Below are 18,807 nucleotides of genomic sequence, written 5' to 3' on the forward strand. Positions count from 1 at the left end.
TGAGAGGCCCCTAAAAGTTGGTGGCCGGCCATTAAGGTTACCTGACCCTTTTGACCCCTTTCTTCCGGGCTAATGTTGAACCCCTTGGACCTTTTTTCTTGAACTTTGAACCACATATCTGTGATCTACACACATGAGAGGCCCCTAAAAGTTCATGGCCGGCCAGTAATTCAACTTGACCCTTTTGACCCCCTCTTTCCGAGCCAATGTTGAACCCCTTGGACCCACTTTCTCGGACTTTTAACCACATAGTTGTGTTGTACACACATAGGAGTACCTCCCCAGTACTTGGCCGGCCAGAAAATCTCATTGAACCTTTTGACCCCTAGCCGGCCGGCTAGGTGGTGTGGCCGGCCGGCCACCTCCAGCAAAAGTGATAGGCCGGCCGTGTTCCTCGCACTGTGCACTTTACAGCTGTGGGGCAATATCCCCCAGACAAGATATTTATCCGGGGGATATTTTGTGGGGGAATTTTGCTCTCCTTTTCCCCCACCTTTACACCCCCTTTTGAACCCTTATAACCAGCTGGTGGCCTCCTCTTTTGGGGTTGGAAAAACTCTTCTTCAAGCTCCCATATAGAACTCCATCTCTATAGCTCTCATTTCTTCAAAAAACCCTAAGTCCCTAACCATCATTCCTTCTACACCACCAAGCTCTACCACTACCACCTCATTTCCAGCAACAAGGAAGGTTTCTAAAAGGCCAAAGAAGCTGCAAATCCATCCAAGAAACAACAAAAGCTTGAGTCTTCAAGGGTAAGTAATACTTTTACCCTTTTGACCCTTTTTCTTGATCTATTTCTAAGCCCCACTTGCTTTTTGTTTCAAGCTCCGGCCCTAACTGAAAAGGGCCCTCTTTTAAGCTCATCTTCACTTTTCATTAAGGGCTCAACCCTGTTTGAGCCCTCCATAATACACTTGCTTCATTGATCCTCCTATATGTCATGATTTTGCATGCTATTTTTGGCCCATGAGCAATTTATTTTCGAGCATGTTGTAAACTGATATAAGGCTTATTTTGAGCCCCTCTTCAACATTGGAGAAGGGCTCAACATTGTTTGGTGTCTCCATGTGTCACTTGTAGTTATGTCCCTTATTTGGCCCCATTTTTGCATGAATTGGCAGCCCCCTTTGCTTCTGTTTTTGGACCTTGGTCCGAACTGAAAGTGGCCTTATTTTTCCCTATACTTCATGTTTCATTCACACTTTTTTCCTGTTTGGTGATTATTTTGTATACTTCATGTTATAGCACCTTTTGAGCCTTGTTTTGCATCACATTTTTAGCATATTTGTATACTGATTTTGAGGCTGCCATATACTGTAAATGTTCATATTTTTGGTCCATCTTCAGTGTTGTAGAAGGAAATTTTTCAGTTTGGGTTTTGCTTATGCCACTTGCTTCATTACCCCTCTTTTGGCCCCTATTCTTGCATGCTATTTTTCCCCTACCTATACTTGCTGTTTGGCCATGTTTATAACTGTGAAAGTGCATATTTTGGGACTGTCTAGCTTCTGTCTTTGCATTGCATGTCCATATTGCGCATGTTTAGCATAGCTATAGGCCATTTCGGGTGCCTAACGTCGCATTTCGGGACATTTCCTTGCATTTCATGTCATTTCGCTTCATTTCAGGACTGTTTTCCCCCATATTTTAATGCTGAAATTCCATTAGTATGCTTGCATATCATTTTTGCCATGTTGCATTGCATTTTGTCATCGCCTCGGTTTGCGTGCCCGTGTGCACGCATTTCGAGGCACTTCATTTTTATCCGCCGGCATCCTATGTGAGTGTGGCTGAGGCTCACTCATGTTGGTATAAGCCCATTTGTCATTTCCATGTCATTTCATCATATTTTGCCATCGCCTCGGTTTGCGTGCCCGTGTGCACGCATTTCGAGGCACTTCATTTTTATCCGCCGGCATCCTATGTGAGTGTGGCTGAGGCTCACTCATGTTGGTATAAGCCCATTTGTCATTTCCATATCATTTCATCATATTTTATCATCGCCTCGGTTTGCGTGCCCGCGTGCACGCATTTCGAGACATATATCATAGCCTCGATTTGCGTGCCCGCATGCACGCATTTCGAGACACATATCGTAGCCTCGGTTTGCGTGCCCGCGTGCACGCATTTCGAGACACATATCATCGCCTCGGTTTGCGTGCCCGCGTGCACGCATTTCGAGACACATATCATAGCCTCGGTTTGCGTGCCCGCGTACACGCATTTCGAGACACATATCATTGCCTCGGTTTGCGTGCCCGCGTGCACATATTTCGAGACATATATCATCGCCTCGGTTTGCGTGCCCCGCTTGCACGTATTTCGAGGCACCTCATTTTCATAGCATTCTGTCATCTTCTCGGTTGGCGTGCCCGTGTGCACGCATTTCGAGACATCTCATCTTCATAGCATTGTGTATGTTAGGATTGCATCTTAGTTGCATTTCATGCATATCATGCATATTGCATCGTGTCCGGAATAGGAGTTAGCCCGGGCACGGGAAACGAGGTACATTTCGTACTCCGAGTGACGGAATGTGTCTCAATTCCCCCAGTCACCGACACTCCGGATTATCCATGATGGAGTTAGGTTTTAGCTGTAGTTTCATGTGCATTCATCCTATATTGAGTTGTGCATTTCGACTCCTGGGCCATCATGCCTCGGTATGCGTGATTGGTGGCATGAGGATCGAGACATGCATATATCTGTGCAAATACATTGCTATGCCCCTTTCCTGCTCTCTGTTGCAGCAAAATCAGGAATCAGCTACTTTTTGGGACTTGGCACGCATTTCAAGAACAGGTGTAAACAGAGGCTAATTGGGGCATTCCGGTGGATTTCCGCGCAAGACAATCCGGACATGCATCATCCACCAGAAGCAAGGCAGTCCCTGGCTTGCACGCCAGTTTTATCTGCTTTCTTAGTTAATTCATTAATTAATTAGGATTCTGTAATATTTTGGACTGTAATATTCTTTTAATTCGGGACTGTAATATTGGGACTGTATATCTATTCGGACCCTCTGCGCGAGGGCATAACTGTAATAAGTGTGCGTGAGTGTGTTGTATGTCTTCCAACCCCACGTCTTTCTCCCTTTTATTTACCTGCTTATGATGGTTAGATTAGGGCATGTTTAAATTAGCATACAGTATGACAGCATGTTTGCATCATTCATCTGTATTGCATGCACCGGGCTCGGCGCATCATACTAACTGCATCGTACTTTCAAATTCCAAATTGAATACATGATAGTTGTAACATTTCATATGCCATCTTAGAATAGCCGAGCCTGCTATAGTTGCATTTTGCATGTGTTGCATTAGGCATTTCTGTATACTTAGGATTCATGCATGATTTCTAATAAGGTTTCTATTTTGGCTTAGAGTACTCGGTAAGCTTTATGCTTTAGCATCCTTGCATGAGTGTGAGTGAATGCCATGATAGCATGCTTACCATGAGGCTATGTGCTTATCTGATATACCTGCCTGAATGCATGTGGGTGAAGGTTGGGTTATCTGAATTGGAATAAACCATCAAATGTTTTAAAGCCTACCTGCGGGTAGCAAACCATTTTTAAAAACAAGCATGAAATGTTTTGTTCCAATTCAGGCGATCCAGTCTATATTTGTATGCTGTGAACATCACATAGTAACCTAGGCTAATAACCGGAATAAGAACTCACAATGTTTTCAAAAATTGATATCATGGTTAGTAGAGGCCGGTCTTTGACCGGGCGAGCGGGGGTGCTCACGAAGTGACCTTCCCCAATCGTACCCAAGTTCCCGAGCCGAAGCAACTTTGGTAATGACGGACACGTGGCCTTTGGCACCGAGTCAGGGTTTCCTAAATTTCCCATTAAAAAATATTTAGGTGGCGACTCTGTATCTGGCAAAGCAGCCCATGTTTGGCACTTCTTTCAAAAATCTGTGTTTTTCTCAAAACGATTTGCTGGATTTGGACTCTTTGGTTCAGACTTAGAACCGTGACTACAAAGTCGAGTCCGAGCTGTAGCGAGGTCCCCCGCGGACTTGTTACAACATTTCGCCGACAAAGAGCTTCCACCACTCTGAGGGGTCTTGGGAAGCTTGAAGGTTGATGGGATCACGGTTGCTCGGCTGTTCGACTTCCGGTCCTGTGCTGAGCGGTTCCACTTCAGCCCCCCTTGGTGATTCGGCGCCGGACTCAGCAAGTTGATTCACAATGCCTAAGTCCGTAGGCGAATCGCCAGGTTGCGGTATTATGACGGCCGCAGGCTCTGTGCTGAGCGGTTCCATTTCTCCCCTCCTCGGTGATGTGGTATCGGATAAAGCGGGTTGGTCAGTGATAGCCAACTCCGTCATCGCATCACCGGGTTGTAGTATCGTATTAACTGAAAGGGCTTCGGCGGAGCGCGCAAGTTCTGCGTCGCCAATGCCGCCAAGTTGTGGTATTTTAGTCGAGCTTGCATTCACCTCTTCATCTGCCACGACAATATCGACCGGGCATACCGGATGAATTCCAGGTAAGAATTCAGCAACGAAATCGGCCAGAGTCTGGGCTTTTATGGCCATGCGCGGCTGGAACTTCACATCAAACTGTCCCAATTCGACCGCCCACTTAAGAATCCGACCGGAAAAGTCTGCCCGTTCGAACAAAGCTTTGAGAGGGAACTCGGTCAAGACGATGATGGTATGGGCATGGAAATAGTGTGCCAACTTCCTTGAAGCCATCATCAACGCTAACGCAAGTTTTTCCAGCGGCAAGTACCTCGACTCTATCGGTAGCAAGGTTTTGCTGACGTAGAAGATGGGTAGATGTTTGATTCCTTCCGACCGGACAAGCACTGCACTGACTGCATGCTACGATATGGCCAGATAAAGGTAAAGTTCTTCTCCGGGTTTCGGTGTGACCAACAACGGCGCGAAAGACAAATACTCCTTGAGCTCGGCCAAAGCCCGGTCACACTCTTCATCCCATGAGAACTTTGATTTCAAGGCTTGAAAAAAAGTGCGGCAGCGATCTGATGACCGGCTTATAAATCGGTTAAGCGCGGCGGCCATTTTGGCCAGATGCTGCACATCCTTAGCCGAGCTAGGCTGTTTTAGCTCTTGCACAGCTCGGATTTGTGTAGGGTCTGCTTCGATACCTCGGTTCGTGACTAGGAAACCCAAAAAATTTTCGGATCCCACGCCGAAGGCACACTTAGACACATTTAGGCGTAGCTTGTGCTTTTTGAGAATGACGAACATTTCGGCCAAATTGGACAAATGGTCTGCTTGATGCCGGCTCTTAACCACCATATCGTCAATATAAGCCTCCATTGTCCGGCCTAGCAGAGGAGCGAACATTTTGGTCACCATCCTTTGAAAAGGTGCCCCGGCGTTCTTCAAACCAAAAGGCATGACTCAGTAACAGAATAGTCCCCTTGGTATAGTAAACGAGGTGATCTCTCGATCGGGCCCATGCATGGCAATCTGATGGTAGCCGCGGTAGGCGTCCAAGAAACTGAGCCTATTATGTCCAGCCGTTAAGTCTACAAGCTGGTCTATTCTAGGCACAGGGAAGCTGTCTTTCGGACAAGCTCAGTTGACGGTCTTGTAGTCAACGCAAACTCGCCACTTCCCATTCTTCTTGGGCACCACGACTGTGTTTGAAATCCACCGAGGGTAATGCACTTCCTGAATTGCTCGCACCTCAAGCAGGTTCTTCATTTCCTCCGTAACTAGCTCGGCGTGATGCAGCGCCGATCTCCTTGTTCGCTGAATGACCGGCTTGGCGCCGGGGAAGACATTGAGATGATGGCATATAAAACTCGGATCGAGACTGGGCATGTCGTAAGGTGACCATGCAAAAACTTCGATGTTGGCCATCAAAAACTCAACCATGTCGGTCCGTTCTTGGGTTGTAAGGCTTGAGCCGAGCAAGAAGAACTTGTCTGGATGCTCTATATCAATGCGCACTTCCACCAACTCCTCGACAGCTTTGTCCTCGGCCTTAGTGCCCACGTCATCAAGGACTCCCCGGTCTTCCGATCCTTCAATCATTTGAACGAAGCCTTTGGCAGCTCGGCTCCCGTTGACCGCCACGAAGCATTGCTTCGACATGACTTGATCGCCCCAAACCTCCTCGATTGCCCCCATAACCGAGGGGAATCTCACCACCTGGTGGTAGGTTGATGCTACGGCTTGTATAGCGTGAAGCCGTCCCCTTCCAAGGATCAAATTGTAAGTGGATGGCACCTGCAACACCCAGAACTCCACCTGTTTGACCACGGATCCTGCTTTGACCGGCAAGATAACTTTTTCCAAAGGCCACTCCGGTTATGAATTGAAACCAACCAATGGCGAAGTTGCCGGGGTCAAATCTGTATCCCGGAGCTAGAGCTGTTTGAAAGCGTCGTAGTACATGATCTCGACCGAGCTTCCCTGATCGATCAAGATCCATTTGACACCAAATTCTTTGACGCGGAGTGTTACCACTAGGGCATCGTTGTGCGGCGTCTGAATGCGCTCTAGGTCTCTTGAGGAGAAACTGATCACGTCTTTCTCTTCGGTCTTCCCCTTTTTGATCGCAGGCTGAACCGACAAAACTTCCCTCATGTGTTCTGCCTTCTTGATCATTCCTTGGAGCTCGCATACACGCGCTGATTCCACTATGCCATAGATAACATTAATAACCCCTTGGGGAGGCGCATCTCAGTCATCCGGTCCCCGCGGGTCAACCGGAGCTTGATTGGCCTTCACGCCGCCATCAATGTAAAGGTCCAAGTGTCCGGCTGCGACTAGCTCTTCCAAGTGTTGCCTCAAAGGCAAACAATCGTCTGTCCGATGGCCTTGCTCCCGGTGAAACGTGCAACGATACCGCGGATTGAAGCCCTTCTGTCCGTCGCCTAACTTAGCAGGAAACCGGACATACTCCTCGTCATGGATTTCACTAAGTATGCGATAGATTAGAATCTTAAAGACCGTGGTGATGCCTGTCCTTGCTTTCAACCTTCTGTTAGCATCGGCTACGTCATCCCGGGGGTAGTCATCCCGGTCATTCCGACGTCCCTTACCCCGATTTTTGCGATTAGTGTCGCGGTCCGATTCCTCAGCGCGGTCGCTGGATCGGCCGGACTCCTGCCCGACCGCGTGCACTTTGTCAGCTGACCGTTTGTCTGTTGCTACCGGAGTTGCTTTCACGGTAGATGCTGACGCATCATCCTCCACTCGGATGTGCTCATTGATGCGCTGCATTAGCTAGCCCATGGATGTCGGCTGGTGCATGGTAAGCGAGTCCCGCAGTCTATGTCTGACCGGGAGACCACGCTTGTATTGTGTGATTGCAAGGTTGACCGGGCAATCCAAGATCTCGTTGAAGGTCTCCCAATATCTGGAGTTGTATGCCTTCAATGTGTCGCTCGGTTCCATCTTGACACTCAGGAGGTGATCAACTTCCTTTGGTGTTTTGGTGTTGGTTTTGAAGCGCATCGCAAAGGCTTCGGCTAACTGATGCCACCTTTCAATGCTTCCCTCCGGCAACCTCTCGAACCATTTTAAGCCCAGCTTGCCCAAGCTTGACGAGAAGATTAGGCACATAAGGGCGTCATTTCGCCTGTGTCCGGCCATGACCTGTCGGAAGTGGCTTACATGCATATAAGGATCGGTTTTTCCGTCATAGAGCGTGAACTTTAGCTGGTGGAACCCTGCTGGAAGCGGTGTTGTTTCTATCTCCAGGAAGAAAGGAGTGGCGCTAAGCCTCGCCAAGTCTGTGTCTAAAAGGAGAGGCGCAGCCAGGCGGGGTGGAGGCATTCCGACCTCTTCACTGGCGTGAACCCCATAGGATAGCCGTTGGGAAGCTGGCACCCTCTGAGCTTCCCGCCAGCGAGCCCGTTCCTTCAAGACTGCCCGCAAATCCTCTGAATAAGCAGAATAAGAATACCTCGATGTCGTCACCAGACGTGAGGGTCGGTAGGTACTATCTTGCGCGCTGGACTTCTTTTCGTGCAGGTCGGAATCTCCAACCTTGCAACTTCTGGTGATGGAAATGGACGCAGTGTGTCGCTGACTCTGACTGCCTGAACGACGGGGTTGGGTGCACTCACTGTGGTCTCCCACTCCAGCTACACCCTTCCCTTTAACATGCCGCTTCAGCTCCTCCATCTCTGCCATCATTCGCCGGATGACGGCGTCCTGGTCCCTTAACTTGTGTTCCAGACGTTTGGCATGTGATTCTCTCCACCGCCGATGACCGTCTGGACTCCGTGAATGACCATAACTTCTTCCGCGCTTATCCCGCGCGTCTCTTGAATGTCCTCCTAAAGAAGTCTCCAGGTCCGCCATCGGAGGAACGATGGTGGGATGCCCTTCTCTCCGTCTGCCCGACTCCGGGGTAACTCCGTCGATGGCGGACAGCGGAATCTCTTCGTTGTTCGCAATGGACGGTGATCAAACGAGCCTCGAAGATAAGGTTTTGTCTGTAAAATTCCCACAGATGGCGCCAATTGTGCGGGGAGCAAATATTCAGGCAAGCCCGCACTCCTTTCTTCCAAGCTTCGTTTCTATCCGATCACCTGCGTGCACAATCAGCAGTGAGCTACCCGGCGGTGTGTGGCCGGAAAATCCCTCCGACGATCAAGTTAGCACACACCTGAGAGTAAAGAGAGTGAGGAGAGAGTCGAGTGTAAGTATTTCTCTTACCAAATGTTCGTGTCCAACATGGGGGGCGCAGACTTGCTTATATACCTTCTGCGCCCCAAATCTACTCCCAGTGATCTCTCGACATGTGGTTCTGCTACCCTATCTGTCAGCACAAATCTTGCTGAACATCACCTAACCCGACTGCCAGCCCACTCTTCTGGGAGCTCGGCAGCCGGGCTTTAACATCTCGGCTGTCAACGGCCATGCTGCGATTCATGCCCAGGTGCCCCTCCACGACCGAGCTCCTTTCCAGCCATGCTCTACTGCGTTCCGGCGAAGCCAAGCTTGAGATTAGTCATACCGGTCAACCAAAGTTCTTCCTGCCGAGCTTCAGGCATGAGCCTTTACGCCGAGCTATGGATGCGTGCTTTCCAACCGCGCAACGCATAAACCGTAGAACCCTCACTTGACCGGCCTCCGTGCCGACAAGGTGAAGTAGCTCGGTTCCATATGCCCTTGCCATTGCCGAGCAAAAATCACTTCTGGGTGGACCTGGGATACCACGGCCCAAATGTGTTCGGCCCACAATTTTCCTGGTATTACCATTGCCCAATCCAGACTATATTTTTCCCTCTCAGTGCATATAGCATTATTCATACCTAAAACTTTTAAAATTATATCACATCATTTGTTACTATATTAGTTAGTACATTAACTAATACATATAGCATTATTCATAAAAGTACGCATATACTTTCATTCAAATACAAACTAGGTCACGGGGTGGTGGCACTGGCCACAGACATGACCCAGATTCGAATCCTGAGAGGGGCAAAAAATGGTTGCTTTGCAGCTAGCTCTCTTCAGAGATCTCGTCCTGTATTTCGATCGAAATCTAAGTTCGTCTGTGGCGTATGGTTGAGCTCCGCTAGTACTTCGGTGGTGGTGGGTCCCTTCCTATGTATTAGATCAAATCAGGCCAATAACCAGTTATCTCAGAACCTGGATCCACGGATACCGTGATGACACCTTGAAGCATCATTTTTAAAGGAAAAAAAAAAAATACAAACTAGGTCCAACAAAGTTACATAATGTTTACAGTAATTAAATTTAGATACTAAATTTTGAATATCTTTTAATTTGATTTATCATAATCAGATTAATATTAGACAAAAAAGGTGAGGACCATTATATATCATTTTTAATTTTAAAACAAAACAATCATTACTTTTGTTGATATTTTCACAGTAGCCTTGCGGAGATATTTTCGCTTCAGATAATGTCTTTTCCATGATGTGAGGATATCTTTTCCAAATGAGGAGAAGAAAAAAAAAAACCATACGAAGCCAAACTAAACTATATAGCACACCTTTTTATTGACATATACATATGTTAATATAAAATAATATTTATTAAAAGATATAAAATTTTAAAAAGTAAAAATATGACTATCATATCATTTTGAAAAATTAAAAATTAATGTAAAATATGATGTTTGAACAAACAGAACATATGAATCATATACTTCCGGCTGCAACTTTTTTCCTCTGAAAATCTGAAGGAAAGATCCAAAAACATTCCTTTCACTGTTAATAACAATATATGGATATTCAAACCTAGCAAAGAATAAGATCAAAACTTGTATCAAGAACTGTATCATACATACTTACCTCTTAATGATATGGTTGAAACTTCATAAGATGATTTTGATGGTCTTATAGCATCAACAAGTTTGTTTGTTAACAGAAGAAGAGAGAGCACAAGACTGCTCATACACACGCCTTTATGGGCATATTCAGTTGTGCTCTCTATCTTCTGTCAACAATAACCTATCATTTACTTCATCACCTTGCATCAAAACCCATTTTTGAACTTGTCTACCTCCCTGCAAACAATAAAATCCAAACCAAAAATTTTAAAATATAAGAACTATTATAGAGAGCTGAAAGATGGAAAAGTAGCCAAATGATGGGAGTCTCACGGAGATTACTATCTATTAAAAATATATATATACATATATTGTGAGAGAGAGAGAGAGTGTGTGTGTGTGTTTGAAATATTAAATGGAAATATATATCAAATTAAGGATATTAAGATATAGAAGAAAATATAGTGGATAAGATTTCTGTTAAAATAGAAACTCTGAAAGGGAAGATGTACGCAATTTACCTTATTTTTAGAGAGAGAATTTATGTGACTCAACTCACACTATCACAGCTGCCAACTGCTAACAATAAGTTTTATCGTTGATAAATCACTGTTTAAGAAAATATTAAAATATAATGGCAAAAAATAGAGAGAGGCGAAGGTAAAAGTTAGACTGAATCTTCAAATGGATAGTGAAGAATTTACTTGAGTTGTTGGAGGACCAAAGGAAAATGAAAGCATAGAGAGAGCTCTCTCTCTCTCTCTCGCTCTCTCAATTTCTCTATTTCTCTCTCTTTGTTTGGGTTGAAAATATCACAATATATAGATGATCAGAAACTTCAAAGAAAGCAAAGTTGTGTGTTGTTGAAAGGCTATAAGGCAAGAGAGTGTGTGGTCATTCTTGACTTGCGAGGAGAGAGATGGTGGGAGGAGCTATAGGAAAGGAAGTCTAGTCATTCAAGCCACACACACAAGTGGTTTAATTGATGTATATATATCTCTAATATTATTCTATTTCTTCTTCATATTTTTCTTTGAGATAAACAACACATTATTACTGCTTTATGTAATCACAGGTCGTTTTCTCAGCTTTCATTTTGCTAACAAGTCGTTAAAAACATTACCTTGAAAGGGTCTCTGACATGTGTCGAGCTGGTATTTGCTCCTTCCAACAACTACTAATTTAGAGATTTCTTATTCCTAATAATGTTGCTATTTATAATAAATGTGTTTGACTAGTACTTGTTCCCCACCCTTCTACGCAGGAATGACAATTTGAACCGACTCGACTGGACCCGGCTCCCCGATTTCGATTAGAAGGGTTTTTTCTTGAAAAATACCTCTGACAGGTTGGGAATCATATTCAAAAATGAATTCCCGACAATTTTTGTGAAGGGAACGGTGATAGGTTCCCCGGCCGCGGCCCCCATCTCGTTTTCGCTCGAAATTACTATTATACTTCTCTCTATATATATATATGTGTGTGTGTGTTTCTCTAGGAATTTTTGACTCATTGTAAGATTTTTTTGACTCTTTAAGAGATGCCTATTGATATTAGAAATTAACTTAGCTAATAATGTTGATTGTGTATGCTACTTTGCAAAATTCACAAGTGGTGTTTTTTTTTTTTAAAGCAAAAAAATAGATAATGTTTGGATTTTTTTTTTTTTTTTTGGTTGTGGCTTGAGTGTTGTTTTGTATCTTGTTTGTTATGTTGTTGTTGTTTGGAAGCTTATGTTTAGACATTGCTGCATTATGCTATATATTGGCTGTGTTTGGTTATGTTTCCAAACAATGATTCTACGCCTATATTCCAATATGATGTTTGGTTGGAATTCTCAAATCACATTTCCACAACTCTGCTGAAAATTCTATCTGGGACGTGTTTTTCAAATTTTTTTGTTTTTTCAAATTTGGTCTAACCGGTCGTCGCACCGGATGTCCTACCAGACGTCCCACCGGTTGACCAGAACAGTGACATTTTTTATTTTTTATTTTTTTGAAATTCACATGTTAATTTTTATATATTCAAAACAAATATTTTTTGAATTTTTTAAAATTTTTTATGTGCTTTAATAGAATTTTGATTTGTATGTTTGGTTATGAATTGTAAATTTTTGTATCAAATATTATATGTCACATCAAAAATTCCTTACTCAATTCAAAACTCTTTTACCAAACAAATTTTTCACATTCAAATCATAATTCCAAAACTTACAAACTCAAAATACAACTCATACTCTCAAAGCTCTACCAAACGCAACCATTTTTTTTATTTGCCTCAAAAAAAATAAAAATAAAATGAAATATGCAAAATTCAAAAAAAAAAGGGGAGGGGGTTAGGAGATTTTTCGGGATCTGGGAAACCCGATCCCGTTAGGGGGCGGGGGAGTGATGGGTTCCCCACCACGGATCGGTGGCAGGAACAAGAAATTTTATACTCTCAAAAATCAAAAACAGAGAATATAATCCCTGACTCCACCCCGACCCGTTGCCATTCGTACTTGTAGTAGATAAGTTGTTAATTTAGTCACCTTAGTTCCAACCATAAAGTCGTAGAGTATGTCATCTAATTAGTTCTGATTTCAAATGATACGGACATTTTAAACATAATTTTGAAAATTATTGTGCAAGGCTGTCTTGTTTGGCATTAGTTATTTTGACTAAATTGTCAATAAATATAAAATCGATTAATTTAGTTAATAAAATAAAATATTATATTCAAATTATAATTATTTCACTTATTCTCTCACAGCACAATCATCAAATTAACTACAAAAAAAGTCAAAATTTATCACAAACTCAACTTTTTCAATTAGACTAAAATAGCAAAAAAATCAAAAAATCAAACTAAATTAGTTCATCACAAATGAAGGCTGATCAATTTGAGATTATATTATATCTAGTTTTAAATCATTTGTAATCATTGGATCATATCTCAATATTCTCACACCTTCACGCTCCATTTGGATCGTAGGATGAAAAAAGAAAATAAATGATTATGATATTTCAACTAAGCATGAATAGAAAAGAAATGAAATAATTTTGTTTTCTCCCTATCATATTTGGATGAGTAAGAAAACAAATTATGTGAGAGAGTGAGTGAGATTTTATTTTAAGGAGCAATATTTGTATTATAAATATTTTACAACTAATCAATTTGTTTCGTACCAAATCTCACCATTTCTAGTGAGAAATAAAATAGACTTAGTAATAGAATTTTATTTCTCACCCTTTCTCACCTAACTTACAAACCAATCATGAAAATTTTTCATCATTTCTTATTATTTCTCAGCAAACAATTCCATCCCAACAGAATGACTTACAAAAATTTTAGTCATAAAAGATTTCCTCTCCTGCATTTATATATAGATCATTGTAGCACTCTGTCTAGGGATTCTCTAATTCATTTATAATTGTTAGATCATTTAATAATTTTAAAATATGAAAACCTCAAAATATGATTAAATGACTATGAGTGATTAGGACAAAAAGAAGAAGTAAAAATAAAATAAAATAGAAGATTTTAAGACTTGTACTTTATTCTTTAGAGTAATGTGAAAAGTATAGAATGGATTACAGAATGATTTACAAAACAATACAATGAAAGACTATGATTACATCCAGTTATAATATCTAAAAAAAGTTATAGTTATGAATGAGTTCACATTTAGAATAAATCTTTTAGTCTTTCCTTACACTTTTTGCGATCCGTGTATTTTTAACATTAGTGTATTATATATAGATCACAAAATGCCAAAACTCATAAGAAAAAAAAAAAAAACACATCACCGCATAAAAAAAAAAAAATTTATCTATTTTTAATTGTGGTTAGTAGAGAACAATATATTTAGAGTTAGACACTAATGGTGTGATAAGGAGTCCCAATGGCTTGACCTCTTGTTCTTGCCAATTCCATGAGTTTTCTCTCCTTGATGGCTGGATCCTCCAACAACAACACCTTGTCCTTGTCTCTAATCCCAACCATATGCAAGTGTTCACTATCTTCTCTCTCCTTTCCTTTGAACAATAGCCTTTGTTCTCTTGGCTCCATACAAGTCACCAATGACAATATCATCTTCAATTCTCCTGCAAGAAGCAAAAAAAAAAATTAATTAATTAATAAAAAGAAGTTAATTATTAATCCCACTATAAGGAATATTGTTTGAAAGCTTGAAACTTTTTGATGTGCCATCATCTATATTGTGCCATTTTAGAAAGACACCAAAAACGCCACGTTTTTGGCTTGTGAAGAAAAACACCAGCAGCCGAAAACGCCGGGACTTGCATTTAGGAAATGACAAAAAAGCTACGTTATGAAATTACCTAAATACCCTCCATGTTAACAAATAACTTAAAATTCCAAAGTTTGGCAAGGGTATGTTGGTCATTTTATTTTGATTTGATGCCATAAATAAATATTAAACCAAAAATCAAAAAAGCCAACTTTTTACTAACTTCCCAAATCACCTCCAAAAAAGCCAAAAAATTTGATAAAAAGTCAAAAACCAACTTTTTACCAACTTACCAAAACACCCCATTATTACATTATAAAGTCAACACTTCAGTTAATGTTAACATAAAAATGAAAGTACTTTCAATTCTTAAACTATAATTATCCAATTAAAAACATTTTACTCTTTAATTATGGAAAATGCTATTCATGCAAAAAATAAATAAATAAAATTTATTACTAGAATAATATGAAAATGATATTTTTATAATTAAAATATCATTTAAATGGACACCCTACATTGAAATAATAAGTTTCAATATAATTATACCATTTTATATATAAATTCTATTTATAAATCACTATTTGTTTACAATTGTGTCTTTTTTTTTCTTTTTTAGAACGATAACAAAAGATAGCATTACTTTAACTTAATTACATCAATTGCCAGAACATGTGCTGATTGAATTACAATTCTTCCTACTTTACTAATACATAGGTAATCCAAACAACTAGCATAATAAACAATATCATTAATAATAGTAGTTAGCTGTCAATCATCCGCACTGCTTTGCTTTTTTTTTTTTACAATTGTTTAAACTACTTCCGTTTGTAGTGATGGTTTAGGCAAAAATATAAAAAAAAAAAAAAAAACACACCGCAAACCAATTCGATTTCCCACTCCCTAAACCACCTATCTCCCTATTACTTGTTTTATACACGCATCGTGTCTATACCATCGTTGATATATGAACAAAAATTAGGGCTACAAAGGGCAGTGCTTTTAACTATATATGTATGAATTTCAAGGAGTTTGACTTAGCGAGAGGAGAAGATAACCAAAGAACTTATTATCCAAGAGGTTATAGATTCAAATCCAACGAAGTCTAAACATCTCAAATCTTAAGATTACTGGAGGTTTACCCCGTCATTAATTTTAAAATTCTGTGATTAGTTAGTCAAGGTACACATAAAGTGACCCAGTCACCCAATTATCAAAAAAAAAAAACCAATATATATGTATGAGAGAGAGCTTACATACCAAAAGTTGAAGTTGGTTGGATGGTAATATCATGGCATTGAGAGACAGATGAGATTCTTAATGTGATCAGCTCTTCTTCTCCATTATTGTCTCTCTTCTGAACAAGCATCCCACCAGGACGTTGTTCCCATTTGATTTCACCAACACCACCACCTCCACCTCCACCTCCACACCCTTTTCCATCCCCTCCGGCACCATTGCCGCTGCCGCTGCTGAGCTTAGAGTTGCTCCTCGAAAACCTTTTTGATCTCAACTTCAGCATCATCATCTCTTTCTTCTCTATAGTTAGAGTTGGGGGGCAGGGGATGGTAGACTTGGGCTGTTTATATAGTTGAGACAGCAAGCACTAGGACAAAAAATGATACCAATATAATACAATAAGCCTATATTTGATGGGAAGATTTGACAAGATAAATAAAAAGAAAAAATGCAGTGTAATTTGACTTTTTTGTTTAGTTATAATAGAAAAAAAAAAAAAAAAAAAAAGTAAGAAGGAAATATAATATCACTTTTTATGTTTTGAGTTCACTTAAATTCTTTTATTTCTCTATTTTGCACATCAACCAAACATTACTTGAAATTTGAATCATATTAATTCTTTTTCCTTCTCTTTCTATTTCATTTTTCTTTTCCATTTCCTTCATCAAATTCTCTAACCTACTTTTTTTTTTCACATATTTTTTTTTTTTTTTCAAATCTCTTTCAAAATTCATGAAGCAGGTAAGTGTTGGAAATTTTGCATTAGAATTGTTTGAAAGTATATATATGAAAGTGAAGGGACTAATAAAATTGTGTTGGAAATTTTGCATTAGAATTGTTTGAAAGTATATATATGAAAGTGAAGGGACTAATAAAATTGTGACCCGTGGGGGTTACAATACAACATGGGTAGAATTTCTTTGTGCTGATTATATTCGGGCTTGAGGCACATGGGTGTTGGAGGCTTGTTAATTGCACTCTTTGCTTGATTGGCGGACTCCAAACGCAAATCACATCCAATAATCGGTTGGTTGTTCTTAAAAAAAATGGGACTCCGGTGATTGTGTGAGTTTCAGCTTTTTTTAAGACTTCAGAAGGGTTAGTTTCTCTTCAGTCGGTTTTATTGACTGGACCATTCACTTTTATTATTGTGGGCTTCGCTCAAACTTATTTTAATAATTTAAATTAATTATTATATATGTTATGTTGAGATGATTAAAAAATTATATAGGTTAGATATGAAAAAATAGAGGATCTATTTCCAAAATTTCTATCGTCTTTTTTAAAGAGATAAATATGATTTAAATATATAATTATCGATATTTAATTAACTTAAAATATTAAATAGATGATCATCTTGATAAAATCAAGAAGATTAACTATTTGAATCACCAAAATTAGGAATGGCAATGGGGGGCAATGGGGTGGATATTAATTCCCCATCCCCATTCCCCTATAATAAATTTTCCCCATTCCCCATTCCCCATTCCCCGTGGGTACCACCCTCCCCATTTTTTAATGGGTATGGATTTTCCCCAACCCACTTTAATCCCCATTTTTATTTTTTATATTTAATGTTAACAATCACTCTTTTTTTTTTTTTTTTTTTTTTTTTTTTAAGATTCACAACAAAAACTAAATATACCTTCAATCTTTTTTCTTTCTTTTTAAATATATTTAATGTTAACAATTTTTTTTTATTTTTTTTTATTTTTTATTTTTTATTTTTTTTAAGGTTCACAACAAAAGTTAAATATACCTTCAATCTTTTTTCTTTCTTTTTTAATATATTTAATGTTAACAATTTTTATTTTTTTATTTTTTTATTTTTTATTTTTTATTTTTTTTTTAAGGTTCACAACAAAAGTTAAATATACCTTCAATCTTTTTTCTTTCTTTTTTAATATATTTAATGTTAACAATTTTTTATTTTTTTTTATTTTTTATTTAAGGTTCACAACAAAAGTTAAATATACCTTCAATCTTTTTTCTTTCTTTTTTAATATATTTAATGTTAACAACCTTCTTGTTTTTCTTTTGTCTTTTTTTTATAAAGGTTTTAGCTAAATATACCTTCAATCTTTTTTCTTTCTTTTTTAATATATTTAATGTTAACAACTTATTTTTTTATTTTTTTAAGGTTCACAACAAAAGCTAAATATACATTCAATCTTATTTTATTTTATTTGGTTCAACAACAAAATCAAATACACATTAATTAATTAATTAAAAAGTTTGTTTTATAATAATCAAATATATAATTTTGAGAAAATCAAAAAGTTTGTTTGAAGAAAGTGTTATAAGACTCATATTAAATTGCATCAGGGCATAAACAAGGAATTGTTAGCCACGGACAATTTAGACATTAAACCATCTTTCTCTTAGCAAATTTGAACAATTCATTTTAATTTATCCAAAATCTAATTATACCTTAACAAATCTGAACCACTCATTTTAAGATATCTATGCATTACCACACCCAATCTATCCTCCATTTTCTTCCTTTAGTCCCCCACGAATTTTGTTGTTTGTTACTTTTAAAAAACAAAAAATGTTTTTTCAATTAAATTTTTACTAATTTCACAACACCATCACCACTATTCTCACTTTCACTGTCACACTACCATCACCATAGCCACTACCATCATCACTGCCGCCATCACCCCACCACTATGTAACAATTTCTACTTTCACCTTCGTTCCATCACCACCACCACCAAATATAAAAAAATATATTTTGAATTTTTTTTATAAAAAATATTTTTCATTAAAAAATATTTTCTATCTAAATAAATGAAGCATAACATTGGGAAACAAGCTGATTTCAGTTAAATCTGTTCATAACTAAGAAAAATTCTTTTAATTTAAAAAAAAATTATTTAGTATGACTTTTTATCCCCTTTCTGTTTTTCTAGCAAATAAATCATGTACCCATCATTTCTAACCAATCACAACTCATGCTTGTTTTGATTCTCTACAATTTTCTTATTTTCAAATACATTCATATATATATATATATATATGTTGTATAAATTGTGTGATAACATAAAATAAATAGATTCATACTCGTTAATTGAAATTTC

The 18,807-nt window shown here is 39.2% G+C and overlaps 1 protein-coding gene and 1 long non-coding RNA gene across 2 annotated transcripts; both read right to left on the reverse strand.

Annotated features, from left to right (window-relative positions):
- Window positions 1-9,228: 9,228 nt before the first annotated feature.
- On the reverse strand, window positions 9,229-11,103 carry LOC114316233 (uncharacterized). The gene is made up of 4 exons (XR_003648133.2): window positions 10,956-11,103; window positions 10,773-10,860; window positions 10,274-10,488; window positions 9,229-10,158 (listed from the first exon to the last, which is right to left on the reverse strand). It is a non-coding gene; the product is annotated as an uncharacterized LOC114316233 (long non-coding RNA).
- Window positions 11,104-13,762: 2,659 nt separating this feature from the next.
- On the reverse strand, window positions 13,763-16,037 carry LOC114316232 (BAG family molecular chaperone regulator 2). The gene is made up of 2 exons (XM_028262895.2): window positions 15,746-16,037; window positions 13,763-14,339 (listed from the first exon to the last, which is right to left on the reverse strand). The coding sequence occupies exons 1-2, from the start codon at window positions 16,011-16,013 to the stop codon at window positions 14,107-14,109; spliced, it is 501 nt and encodes a 166-aa protein (XP_028118696.1). The 5' UTR covers window positions 16,014-16,037; the 3' UTR covers window positions 13,763-14,106.
- Between the last annotated feature and the right edge of the window lie 2,770 nt (window positions 16,038-18,807).

Source organism: Camellia sinensis, chromosome 4 (assembly GCF_055761805.1).
Source record: "Camellia sinensis isolate YWXY chromosome 4, ASM5576180v1, whole genome shotgun sequence".
NCBI lineage: Eukaryota > Viridiplantae > Streptophyta > Magnoliopsida > Ericales > Theaceae > Camellia > Camellia sinensis.